Raw genomic sequence first — 14,414 nt, forward strand, 5'->3', positions numbered from 1 at the left:
CCTCCATACAACAGCCATATCGAGCCACAGCGTTCAAAACCAAATTACCCAGCATACTTTTGTGCCGCCACAGAGAGTGCTGGCTCATTCCTGACCAACATTCTCAAAGAATGTGCAGAAATGAAAGCGCATTCTTTATCTGAATGTTCTTTCTTCACTGTGTGACACATCCATTCTTCAGGGCTGGGGAAACTCCATCTCTTTCTCTGAAAGTCTGAAAGATGAGCAAAAGAAGCTCAGCCTCAGTGATGCAGTGACAGTGTTCATTTAGAATGTAACTCTTAGCTTCGGCCGTTTGATGGCTGTTTCCTTAAACTAACTGCTTTCCTGAGACACAAATCTGCCGAAGGATCCTGACAGCATCATCCTCATTCAGGTTGACACATACTGGAAACAATAAAAGGACTGTGAAGGACAGTCAGATGCATGCTCTGTCACCATAAATTTTTTTTTAAATCTGTTATCTTTTCTCTGTGGTATTATAGAAGCTCCCATAAGTGTTCACTAATCTGTAAAATGTCTTTTGAATGTGCTTCTCACTGTGCAGATTGGCTCCTTACATCAAGGTCTTGGCTGTGTGAGTATTCCTCTTATAGTTGTTTGCTTTGTAGGCATATATGTTGCAAGGCGTTCTGGAGCAGATGTAAACATGATGAACATGAACGTGCATGTGTGAGGCAGATTAACTCAGAGATGATGCTGGATCGTGTGTGCAGGTACTGTCATTACCCCACCGGAGACTGGTTTGTTACTGTCGACTCTTTGAAGTACCCGATCCCAACAAACCACAAAAGCTGGGCCTGCACCAGAGGGAGATCTTCCTCTTCAATGACCTGCTGGTGGTATGGCAGACTTTACTCCTCCAGAACACTGACAGCACACCTGACATGCAATTTGAAGAAGTCTACACCACTGTATATGCTGTGCTTCTTTGTAGGTTACAAAGATTTTCCAGAAGAAGAAGAACTCTGTGACGTACAGCTTTCGGCAGTCGTTCTCACTCTACGGCATGCAAGTGCTGCTCTTTGAGAATCAGTGTAAGTGCCAATTGTTTTTCATTATTTCCAACTTTCAGCTGCACGATCGAACTTTTCAAGAAACTGAAGGTTCCATTGGTCCTCTGCTATTAGTCAGCTAACATTTTAAGAAGCAGTTTCACGTCATTTTCATGAGGTTTGTCTCTTCATTTGGAATGGAATTCCCTCTTGAAGTCCTTTTGATTTGCATGAAAGCTTAACACTGTCAGTTCTAGATTTCCTCAGTGGGTCCATCATATTGCGTGAAAGCACAGTAAAATTAAAATTAAATAAGTGTGTTTTCAGGTTTGAACACATGTAAGCAATTTAGACTTCCTACACATTCAAAAAGTACTTTTGAAAAGTAGATTCACTCATGCGTACATGCTAATCTTTTATTTTATGTAAAGCATTTTGAATTGTTTGTACATGAAATGTGCTATATAAATAAATTTGATTTGATTTGATAATGATGCACGTGTGAAAGTGGCTCAGTCGTCCCAGTGTTTCGTACTGACATAGGCTAAGGCTTTGCTTTTGTATTTTTCTAGATTATCCCAATGGAGTCCGCCTGACCTCAGCCATACCTGGAGCAGACATCAAAGTCCTCATCAATTTCAACGCCCCCAATCCTCAGGATCGCAAAAAGTTTACTGACGATCTGCGAGAATCTATTGCAGAAGTCCAAGAGATGGAGAAGTACAGGATAGAATGTGAGCGCAAGTTTTCGATTTTCTTTCCATATATTCAATATAGATATATCTATATAATTCTATTTCTTGTTTAGCAAGTAGATCCCATAGTAAATGACGAAAGAGAAAAGTCTAAACTGTTATAAATGTTGCTTTTGTTTGACCGGCACAGCCGAGCTAGAGAAACAGAAAGGTGTGGTGAGGCCCAGCCTGTCCCAGAGTTCGGGGTTGAAGAAGGACACTGGAAACGGCAACCTGAGCCGAGCCAGCCTCGACGACAGCTATGCCATCGGTGAAGGTCTGAAGAGGAGCGCCCTCAGCAGTTCCCTGCGGGACCTCTCAGATGCAGGTAAAGTCTGAGACTGCAACGGTAACACCGCATCTCACGTGTCCTTCTTGTGCTAGTTGGAGCAGAGTGTATACCCGAGCAGGATGCTGGCATGATACTGTTCACTCCGATTGTTTTCCAAACTTAGAGGAAGGCAGGTTCCTCTCCCCATGGAGTCCTGATTTGGGTGATAGCCATAGCAAGTGGTTGTGTACAGAGTCTCAGAGCCAGTGAAGCAGAGAGCTTGAGATGAGCGTGTTTGCTAATGGGCCGAGGTATAATTTACTCGTGGCTATCAATTTATAATCCTACATCACCAGCGGCGGGTGGAGCAGCGTTATGTAGGTCACTGGGACCAATCTGAGCATCTTAGCAGTAAGAGGAATTAATGTTGCGCTGTTGATTCAGGCAGGGTGTGCAGAGTTGATGCCTCGCTGCACAGACACACTTGCTTACTTACTAAGTGTGAATTAGCAAAACAACATCCTTTTTTTTTTTTTTTCTTCAACCATTGCAGTAGTTCCTCATGGAATGGTTGCAGGGGTTTGCTGAACATTTCCTGTAGAAGTCAGCGGGACAGCTGGGGCTTTTTCAGATAGTTGGTGCTGGGGATAACATCAGGATCATTTCAGTTCTTCAAACCTATCTGTCTGTAGTTAACTGGAAGCACTAAAAGCACAAAAAGACATTTTCTGGGCAGATAAGACTCAAGAATCAATTTGAATCAGCTGTATTTTGGGAAATGTAGGATTTAGGATGTTATTGGGTCACATTCATGATATTTTGACCTGTGAAGGTAAAATGCTAAATTTTGGTTAATCCAACCAGATTACAGTCCAGTTGCTGTAGGGATGGTCTCCTGCCAGCAGTGCTTTGGGTAGCTGTTAGAAATGGAAAGAAATGTGGAGTTGCTTGAGAAGCTGACATCATTTTGGAGCAGTGACTTGTTTCTTCCCTTCCCTGTAGTGCTTATTCACATACCCCTGCCACAGCTGCTGGTTAGTCATGTGTCGCCTTAGCGCCTTAGCATCCTCCCATAATAGACATAAAGGATATGTGCACTTCCACATTTTAACCAGGCGTGCCTAATCTGTCATGTTACATGTTCTGGCCAGGCAAGCGTGGGAGACGCAGCAGTGCAGGATCACTAGACAGCAATCTGGAAGTAAGTAGGAAGCCACTGACGCTGAGCTGCCCTTCGCCTTTATGTTGTTCCCTCTGAGCACGCACTTTTCTGTTTGATTTTTGATGTGTGGTGTTCTGTTTTCTTTTTTTAGTGGTCTTTATGTTGTGAGCACCTTGCATGCACAGGGCTGAACAGTGATGATGCTGTGGCTGTTCCTTAACCCCTCATGTACAAAGCATGACACATGACTAACACTACCTCTGACTTCCATTAGGGCTTCTCTGTTCATGTTAAGACTCCCACCTTTAAATCATCCTCTCTTGGGTCTCTTGTGTAGATTTGAAGCCATTTCCTGAATTTTGGCCCTATTTTGGTCAAGCAGAGTGAACTCGACTCGACTGTGAATGAAACAAAATACAATCAGGAAAACATATATTTGGACTTTGATAATTTGGTGGAAGTTTGAAAGGAAACCAGTTTTGTATAAAGTGATGGAAATTGGTATTGCTTCTTCCAGTTGTGGTATTGAAAACAATGTCACCAGGATCACTTTGTATGTGGCTGAATGCACTTCAGTGCTTGACTTTCTTTCTTTAAAAGAGGCTGAAATGAGTTGATACTGTATTTTTATTTTTGCCAAGAAATAGCGCCAAAAAAGGCACCATCTCTCAAGCCTTTTGACATGGTCTGTGGGACTCAGCTGCAGCTGCACTACATGAACACCAGGGGCTGAAGCTGTCTGTGAGCCAGTGTGTGCTTGCAGCCCCGGGGCATGAAGCTCCGAGCTGAAAACTTCGAAACATTTCAGTTGAGGATATATAAGCATGCATGACTCAGAGTGGGGAACCCTTCCCATTACGTGATCACCGGTGTGGACAGGTGTTAGGAGGATGAAAGCCACTAACTAACCCGACTCAGCACACAATCATGAAAAAAGGGACTGATAATAAGTGCGAGTATCACAAAGCCCGCTTGAGCTGTTGCTGTTGCATGTTTTGCATGGCTCTTTAAGGACCTGCTTCACTCTGTGTTCATCTTGTCAGTCTGTGTTGCTCTGCTTTGAGATCTCAGAATATTTTTGTAAAGTTTTTTTGTTTGTTTGTTTGCTGAGTGGAAATTCAGAAACACCAAAATGAGGTATATCATCACAGTCGGTCCACATCTTGTGCTATACAGACTCAGAAATAAAGAAAATTTAAGGACAGTGTGAAAACACAAGGTGCTCCAAACCAGATATAACAGTGAGCCAAACTCACAGCAGCATTCTCCTCGTGACAGTATGCACCGCTGGCTCTGGCAGAGCTGAGCCCCCAGACCATCCAGAGAGAGTCGAGCGTGAGACGTTAACATGGACGGACAAACAAAGGCAGTGAACTGAAAGAGGAAATAGGGATACTTTATCACAAGGCAGCACCAGCGATCACGGCTGGTTTGAGATCAGCTGTGATTGAGCTGGTCTTACAGTGGGTGCTGCTGGGAAACGTCTACATCCACAGACGTGTCTTTTATGTGGAAAATGATGCGCTGTGTCACCTCGGTGTTTCTGGGATCTGAACATCTTCTCTCTTGCAGGGCTCCATAATTAGCAGCCCCCACATGCGGCGGAGAACCCCCTCCAGTCGAGACTGCCCATCCCGACACAGCGGCCAGTCCCTGCCCAACTCCTCCTCGCTGCTCGGATCTTTGTTTGGCACCAGGCGGGCGAAATCCCCAAGCCCCACCCCTCAGGGCTCGCACCCCACCCTCATCTCCCATACCCCGCATCCTGCCAACCTGCACCACACAGCCCGCGTGGAGACAGAAACGCCCGTGCCCCCGCACCATGCCCAGTTCTGCCACGTGACCCAGAACCCCCCACCTTATCACCACCACCACCACTACCACCCACCGGCCCACCTGCAGCACCCTCCGCACCAGTATCACCCACCTCCCTCTCACAGCCCGCAGCCGCCCTACCCTTCCCACCCGCAGCACTCTCAGCACGGCCACGGGAGCCACCCACCACACTCCCCCCACCCCACTCACGGCCCCCACGTCCATGGCCCGCCGCCACCGCCTCAAGGCCCCAGCAGCACCAAGCCCAAGCACAGTGGCATCAGTACAGTGGTGTGAGGGGAGCAGGCGGCCCCCCTGGGCCTTCTGACTGAACCTTTGATATTTCTCTGCTGACACGACGGTCACACTGTGCATCTCTGACCTGGAGACGTGAAGCCAGACCAGATCCTGCGCCTCCTTCAGCATTTCTTCTCTGTGTGTGTGTGTGTGTGTGTGTGTGTGTGTGTGTGTGTGTGTGCGATCGGTTTCATCACTGAGACAGATCAGTCAATATTTTCTCGGGTCAGTCCTTTCTTTACATTTCGAGTCACAAGTCCTGTCTGCCCGTTTCAAGAGCAACAGACTTCAGCGCAAGAGCATGCACAAAGACCACAACTACTCTTTAGTTAATGAAAAGGAGCAGCATCGAATATCTTACAAGGGTTTCACAGAAGTGACACAAAGGGATTCAGTGTGGGTGAGGGTCGTTTGGCTGAACACACAGAGTCAGCCTCAGCGGTCGCTGATTATCTAGTGTAGCAGTAGCTCACAGGGCACTGTGATTTCTCTGGTAGCAGTGGTAAATGTGCCAATTATAGAAGCAATTATTGATTTAGTCTCAAAAACTGCTTAATGTATGTTGTGCATAATATTTAGTAAAATAACGATATCAGCTGTTACTGTTCTGATTATTACCGAACAAATAACATCAGTTAAAACTTTCAGTGTTATACTCACACGTTGAGGGCATACAGTAGTTAGGAAAACAATCAAAGCTTTGACGAGCGAGACGGTCGCAGGCTGGAATACTTCTGAAAATGGTTGCCTTTGAGTTCCACCTCAGTGTAAGATTGTTGAGGGCTGTCGCACACCCGTCTGCCTACAGTCTTTCCCGCTGCACTTTGTCTTTGACGTGGACTCGTTCCTCCCGCTTTGGAAAATGGAAGCCACAGCAAGCAGCTGAGCAAACACCTTTTTCCTGAATGTCTTTCCTTCAGTACCGGCCGCTAGTCTGCCCTCATTTTATTTTTTTAACTATTTTTTTAAAAGTCCAAGAAACTATATGAATATAAGGTATGTGCTGCACTCCGACCTGGTCGGGATTCTTCAAGTCCGTTTTACAGGAGAAGGAAGGAGGTTTTTGCTGTTTTCGTGTGAAAGAAGCGAGGCAGGGACACAGCACCATGACTGTCCCAGTGTGGAAGCTCTCAGCTGGCTGAGTGTTCAGCCTCACTGGGCCTGCAGGCCACTCATGCAGGACTGCTCCCGCTCTGGAGCCACTGCGGTGGAAAAACTAAACAATAGTGTTTATCATTCTGTATGCTTTTCTCACCACAAAGAGCAGTTTTATATCAATCATCTTTCTGACATATTATGGGATGGCCATCCCGCACACAGGATCTGTGGCGTGTGCAGAACGGAGGCAGGAGGCTGGTGAATGTGAGCATATTTTCTGTTGAGGTGTTGGACACAGCACTTCTTGAACTAAGTTGATATCAATGGCAGAAGTTACCTGTATCTGCTTTAATACCCTGAGATGTTTTTTTTTTTTTTATATACGTGCAATATGTATTTACTTTTTGTCTAAGCAATCCGATGGATGTTTCTTTGGTTTGATTTTCTGTTAGTTTTTCTCCTTATTGTCCTTTCTCAGTGTTTCAGTGAAGTGCAAGTATCCACATGGGTTCGGAGGTCCTGGACCCTCCACACTGATACAGAATGCACAAGAAATAACTGCATGTAACAGTGTATCTCTAGGCTGTTTTCAAACTAGCATATTCCCAAACTATATCAGTGTAGCAGTTGGTAGTCTTTGAAGAAAATGCTAGAATAGTTCTGACTTCCTAAATTACAGCTGACTGTCGTAATTAACGTGTTTGTGTCATTCCAGACAATGACTCAATCGTGTCCTGATTCACATGCAGTGCAGTACAGTAGTTTACTGAATCTTAGTGTAGAACCATAGTTAAACCTGGATCTTATCAGAGCTTCAAAAGGAAGGAATGGGTTATTTTTAGAAGGGGCATGGTGAGATGGAACTCCATCATCTGAAAATCAAAATGAGGAGTCAGTGTTTGAAGTGGAACTCCTTCCTTTGCATTGTTTCTGCCAGTGACAGGCTTTGCTGCTTTTAAATTCTTCTCTCCTCTGTCTTCAGCTTTTGTCATAAGCCACACATCCTACAGGCTTCAGAAGGTATGAGTAATTTGAATAATTATTAAGGGTAACAGACTGTTGCTAATTCTCTCCATAGATTTAGGAGTGCTTTTTACATCAGTAATAAGCCATTTATGAAACAAGTTTAGGGTTGCCAAATTTGATGAGTGGACTGGTGTTAATTCTCCGTCAGCAGTCGTTCTTTGCTATTGCTGAAGTTGATTCCCAGCTGAGAGCGTATTATTCAATAGAATCTGTGCTAGAATCTACTTCAGGTTTGGCTGTTTTGCTGGAGATGGAGATTTTGACTGCAAGTTGCAAGCTAGTTACCGGAAAAGTGTGTTGCTATGTTACGTTTTCAGAGAACCACAATTACAAATCGAACCACATCAGCTTTGTCAAGCTCCAAAATCCCAAACTGCAAGACCAAAGTCTGACATCTTCAGGAAAAACTCTTCTCCAGTTGTTTTAGCTCAGATATTGCTCTTTCACTTCATGGCATGCCCTGTAACCTGTAACCTTAAGACTTGATGCACATGGAATCAACTATGGGATTAAAATGATGCGACTTAATAACGGTTTTTCGTGTGATCCAGAACACATTTCACTCGCGTGAAATCTAATATCTCAGATATTCCCAGATACTTAAATAAATTCCTGATGGAGAGCTTTCTCCATTTTCCTCTTGTGGACGTCCAGTCCAGTATTTGTTGTTTTGTTTCTCCTTGAGGTTGATCTTTTCTCTCCTGAGTTACAGCCACTTGAAACTCGTCTTGTTCCGCCACCCTCTGGTTACACTACATGGCCTAATTTATCCACTTTAAACCACTTAATGGAATTGTGTCTAACTAATACCAGTGAATGGTAACTGTGCTAATGTTTCACACAGTGTCAATGAAAAAAAAATTCTTGTTTTAAGGAACATAACATGGTATCATAATTCTCAGGAGACTGGAGTTGCTACGAAGTCATTTCAATTTGAGTGGCTCCTTGTTTGCTTGTGTTGTGCATGTACCGGCTAACATCCCGTCACCCCACCTTTTGACCAGTGGCTGCTGGGATAGATAGGCTCCAGCCCTCCCCACAGCCCTGAATTGGATCAAGCTGGTATCGGAAATGGATGGCTGTGCCGGCTAAAACACAACCTGTATACAAGCACAGGCACATAGAGGGTGTGGTTCACATTCTGCTTTACCACACCAGTGATTGAGAGTTGTTGGTAACACCAAAGGATGCAGCATCAGAAAGTCCTACACAAACAACACTGCATCGTGTAAATCTACTTGGCCAACTTTTCTCAGACTGAATACAAACGGTGCACTTTGGTGAGAATTGGTGAATCGAACAGCTTGCGTTTGGTTACACGTAAACTCCACAGACTGCACTGTTAATACGCTACACGTCAAAGCAGGTTTGTGTTTTACAGCTGACATCGACCACTTCACCTTGAAGAAAAACCCTCCAATGATAATGGTCACTCTGGGTAAATGCCTGAAAAGCAAGATAAATGCCTGACCAACCAAATGTTGTTCATCTTAACCGCTTATTATTGGTTTTAAAAAGTATCATTGAAGAATTTTAAAACCTAACTCATCACAACCTCTACGAATCCTTAGAGTATTGCTGTTTGCTAAATATATGTGGAAACTTTGAATCCGTGCAGCTGTACTTAATGCACCGTGCTGTAGGCTAATGTCTTTACAATATGATATGTGGGATCTGTATTGCACTTTCTCTGCATTTTCTTTTTGTGCATTTTATGTTCTGTGGAGTCGTGAAAGTGCCAATACAGTGTTATTACAGTTTGAATTAGTTTAATAACAAACAAATTAGGGACCAAATTTAATCAGCCCACCACAACGGCACAGTTGTTATGGAATTATGGTGCAGACAGCAGCTTAGAGCAAGCCTCACTACATATGGGTTACATCTAGTCCGTGTTTTAAATCCCAGCTTCGCAGCCCCCACAGAACAGACGTAGTGTAAAACCTGTCCAGATTCCATGTGAGGTGCTTTGTTGCATGCCATTGATGCCTACCTTTTCTTTCATCTTCCCTTTTCTGTTCTTTTTTCTTTTTCGTATTGATTTTTTTTTTGTTTTTGTTTTTTATCAAGCAGTGTGCTTGATAAGACCCCAAAATTTCGACATGACGTTATTTCTCTGACTGTTGCTTGTTTACATTTCGATGATTTGGGCCTGCAGGTGTGTCTTTTCTTTTGAAACGTGTGTCATTCTACTCTGTCATGCAGCTCTGTTTCCGTTGCACAGTACAACGACGCGGCTGTATACTGAGTGTAAATAGCAAATCCTCCCGGGGGGAATCTGATGGAACTTTGGTTGGAAATGGAGGACACATTTTCAGGGCGGGTCAGTAGTAGAGAATAATAAACATATGTAAATAGTCTGTAAATTATTATTATTATTAGTTATAATTATTCTTAATACTCAGTGTCTGCAGTTACAATGAAAGTGCATTCCTGCGCCCCTCTGATATTTACATAATCATCTGACTGCTTCTCTCTGCCTCTGACGGGACTGAATTATCATAGGATGTAGAAATGAGCAGCTGTGGTTAACATGGTTAACAGGCTTGTGACGTTTCTCACACTCACGGTCCACTTTTGAAGTCAAAGGGAAGAGAGGAGTGTTTTTGTTTTGTTATGCATTCTGTTTTTGAGTAGACAAAACCCTATTGATGTAAAACTAGTACTGTGACAATGTTGAGAACGCAAAATAAAATAATATACTGTAAAACCTGAACTGCATGAGTCTCTCTACTTCATGGTGTCTGGTGTGGCATTTCCTGGTGTCAGCTTAGTGACTGAGCGGGTCGAGGACCCGCACTTTCTTCTGTTCTCAAATCTCTTGTCATGTTATTCACCAAAAAACAGCCAAAAGTAAAGTGGTGACAGGGGATATATATGTTTGAACACATTATACTGTACATACAATTTTATATAACTGAACAGTATGAGCACTTTGTTAAAAGGGTTAAATAAGATAGTGTCTAAGTTACAATCTATTTTATTTTTCACTGTCTCATACATTACAGACCACTTGAGTAAAGTGAGGTTTTAAAAAACAAAGATGCTTAAGCTGAGGAAAACATGATGTTTATTCAAACAAACCATATCGCATGAACATTTCCAGAATCTTCCTGGATTTTCCGCCTCTGACTTCCAGCCCTTCACAAAACACAAAAGGTTTTGACACACTAATCAAACTCCCTGGTGAAAAATGTCAATTTGAAACACCTTTAGCGTTAATGCAAGTTTTAGCTACCTGACCATGTCTTGTTTTGCCATCAGACCGTGCTGCACAATGAAAGAGGGGTGGCTCCAACTTACAGTAGACATAAGTAAGTAAATGTAGGAGTAAATAGATATGAATTCAGGGCTCTTCTCATTTTCTTTAAGATTAATATTTTAATATTAATTGATGTCTGTGAGCATTGCCCAATGCATTGCTTACACTGCGGCTCTGAAGTTTTCAACTTTTTCAACAACATGTATAAGAACGTGTAATAATGTTACCCCTGAAACAATGGGCTTCATGCAAGAACATTTTCGTATTTTCATTCTAAATTTCTTAAATTTTATAAGACCTGCTCATCCAGTTAAGTTCAATATTAATGTGTAATATACTTAAAGGGGAAGTTTGTTTCTTTGTTTTTTTTAAACCTGGACCTTATATCTGGCATAACATACGTTAATCTACTCATCAATAACAGTTTGGTGAAAGTCGGCATCCTTCGGACGCTATTTAGGTCACTCGAGATCCGCGTATATCCAAATAACATGAGGGAAATGCCTCCAAATAAGGCATTATCTGTCTTTATTTCACCGATACTTTAAGACAAATGAATGAACGCGTACATAACACTGTTAGTTCATAGCTGCCGTGTTGTTGTTATTGGGTTATCGGGTATATCGCTTCTAGTGGGATGATGTCATCGACACGCGCTGCTGCACAGCTCATTCACTCCATCATAATCAAAGTCGTCATCAAAATCTGATAAATATCCTGCCATGTTGCACAAAACTAGCAGTAGCAAACTCCGTGTGAAGATAGCCGACCGTCACAGAGCACGGAGTGAATAAGCTGTGCTGCAGCGGCGCGGCGCGGCGATGTTGTCATCCCAGTATACGCGTGTGTAAAAACATGTGTACTCCAAAAAAACTGGATGGCTACTGAAGGGATAGAAAATGTGGAAAACTTGTTTTAAAGCAAAAGGGGATCTAGGTGACAATGTTTAATATTTGTTTCAACAGAATGATATTAAAATATTTAGTGTCAGCAGGACACGGATGCGGACTCCAGAGATAAGAAGCAAACTTGGTTTATTCACAAAACAACAAAAGTCAAAACAATGGCGCTTCTGAGCCGGATGACGTCACTTAACTATGGAAACAAAACATGAGACTTGACATGGCATGGCATGAAAAACACTTAACTTGGATTGGCGTGGCGTGAAAAGGGAGTGGTGAAATCAGGGTAAGGAAATCACAAACTGAAAGGGGAAACCTGGAAACTAAATACTGGACTGGGTGATTGGTGAATGAGTAAGGATAAAACAACTATTGGTCAGTTCAGCTGTTCTAGAGTTACCAGATTATTCAAAACCCTTTGTCCAAACAGAAGATTGTACGGAGGGATATATGACATCAGTGTTAACTCAAGCACATGGGGGAAAGTCCAGACCAATAGCCTACTACTCCTCCAGATTAGTTGCAGGGGCCAGAGCCATAGCAGTAGTAGAAGCATCAATGGCAGTGGAGGCATCAGCAACTATAGTGTTATTTCACCCATTAACACTTAAGGTACCTCATGCAGTGGCTGTGATATTGTTACTTAACAAAATAGTAACAAAAATATCTGTCTCCCTCAAGACTGTTCTCCTTTCACAGCCACACCCCGCTGTAGAGAGATGTATGACACTTAAACCATCCGCACTGCTGCCTACCCCACGAGATGGAGAGCATCATGATTTCATGGCAGAAATAACTATCAGTGTTTTTCCGACACCAGACTTGACTCACACACCTTATGAAAACGCTAAAATAACTTTTTGACGGGTCAAGCAGGAAAAACCCTGATGGCACAAATGCTGCAGGATTTGCTGAACTTCTCTTAAAACGACCACTACCAAAAAATGACTCTGTTCAAGCAGCTGAAATTGGCAGCTTTAACTGAAGGTTGTAAATTACAGAAACAAAAAGGTTGTTAACATTTACACTGACAGTCAGTGTGCTTTCTCAACTGTACATGTGTTTACTTTGCACAGCAATGGAAAAACAGAGGTATGTTGACATCCACAGGCAAATCAATAAACCATTATTATTATTATTCAATACAACTTATTGTTGTATTGAACTTTGCATTTGTATTTTGTATTATTTACTTTAAAATGAGTGAGATATCTTTGACTTTTTAATTTTACAATTGTGTGCAATACTTGTTTTTTATTTCTTTTTTAAGGAACATCAAACCTGTCAAAGGACTAAAGATGGAAATTAGCCTTATGGCTACAATCTTGTATATTTTGCATTTTGTTTTAAATACTAGTAATATATGCTGTCCCTTTGTTAAATAAATAAACTTGTAAACTTGATTTTAGCATTATTAGATGCTATTCAACTTCAGCAATTTGTACATGTGCTGCACATTCGCAAAATACTGATCCTGTCTCAGAAGGTAATGGAAAAACAGATGAAGAAGCAAAAAAAAAACTGCTTTGTTACCAGAAGAAAACCTACTTTTCAAGGAAGAAACTCACACAGAAATAGACATCAAGTGTTATGTGATATTTAAAAAGCAGCTCCACAAACAGAGTGACGTATATGGCAGAATAAAGGTGCCACTTACAATGCACAGTCAGACTTGTATGAATGAAGAGAGAGGAAAACCCATATTGTCAAAAAGCTAAAATAGCTTAGGAGATAGAATAGAATAGAAAAATACTTTATTCATCCCCCGTGGGGGAAATTCAAATTGTCATGTAGCTCAATTTAAATATTTACAGTGATTGTATATTAGAACAAAAAATGTCAGCAGTCCCTGTTAAAAAGCCTTCTGGCTGTGGGGACAAAGGACCTCCTGAAGCTCTCAGTCCTGCAGCCTCTCACTGCAGCTGCTCCTCTGTCCTGCAGGATGCTGTGGAGAGGATGTTTATTGTTCTCCATCACAGAATCTAACTTCCTCCTCACACTGGAAATAAATCTAAATTACCAAGTATATTTGTCTCATTTCTAGTCAAATATCTCATTACACTTAATATAAGACACAACTGCCTAACAAGTACCATTTCAGCCAGATATAGGGACTTGTTTTAAGAAAATACATCTGGAATATCTTGTTAAGTGAAATCTTGACAAGCCGATTTTCACTAGTTCCATTGGCAGATTTTACTGCTTATTTCAAGCAAAAACGTCTCGTATTTGTTGTGTTTTTACTTATTTTTGGAGGGGCATTTTTTCCAGTGCATCCGTTGCTCCACCACAGCACTGAGAGGGTCCAGCCTTCTGCCTACAACAGAACCAGCCTTTTTCACCAGTTTGTCCAGGCGCCTACAGTTTGTGTCTGTAGTGCAACTCCCCCAGCACACAGCAGCATAGAACAGTGCACTCTCAGTGATGGTGTGATAAAACATGCACATCATATCACCGCAGACATTGAAGGACCTGAGCCGTCTCAGGAAAAAGAGACGGCTCCGTTCTTCTGGTGTTTTAGATTAAATTCAATTCAATTCATTTTTATTTATATAGCGCCAAATACAACAAATGTCATCTCAAGGCACTTAGATAATAAAGTCCAATTCAAGCCAATTGGAATTCAATTAATTGTAATCATAATTATTCATAAAATAATCCAATTTTTTCATATAGAGCCAATTCAAAAACAATTTCCAAGCTAAGAAACCAACAGATTGCACTGAAACTTTGTTTTGTTTTTTGTTTTTTTTCCGGTCCAATCTCTCTGGAAGTCCACCACCAGCTCCTTGGTCTTGGTGGTGTTCAGGAGAAGAAAGTTATTTTTGGTCCAGTCAGCGAAAATATATAAA

General features: G+C 42.1%; 1 protein-coding gene across 3 annotated transcripts in view; it reads left to right on the forward strand.

Annotated features, from left to right (window-relative positions):
• Positions 1–10,108, forward strand: part of iqsec1b (IQ motif and Sec7 domain ArfGEF 1b) — a 313,514-nt gene extending 303,406 nt beyond the window's left edge. For all 3 annotated transcript variants that reach the window (XM_075461869.1, XM_075461872.1, XM_075461870.1), the window contains 7 exons: positions 548–577; positions 717–842; positions 938–1,037; positions 1,568–1,729; positions 1,881–2,057; positions 3,152–3,201; positions 4,735–10,108. In XM_075461869.1, the coding sequence (XP_075317984.1) occupies positions 548–577; positions 717–842; positions 938–1,037; positions 1,568–1,729; positions 1,881–2,057; positions 3,152–3,201; positions 4,735–5,274 (1,185 nt within the window). In that variant the 3' untranslated portion in view covers positions 5,275–10,108. The remainder of the gene's footprint in view (positions 1–547; positions 578–716; positions 843–937; positions 1,038–1,567; positions 1,730–1,880; positions 2,058–3,151; positions 3,202–4,734) is intronic.
• The last annotated feature ends 4,306 nt before the right edge of the window (positions 10,109–14,414 follow it).

This window comes from Odontesthes bonariensis, chromosome 3 (genome assembly GCF_027942865.1).
Source record: "Odontesthes bonariensis isolate fOdoBon6 chromosome 3, fOdoBon6.hap1, whole genome shotgun sequence".
Lineage (NCBI taxonomy): Eukaryota > Metazoa > Chordata > Actinopteri > Atheriniformes > Atherinopsidae > Odontesthes > Odontesthes bonariensis.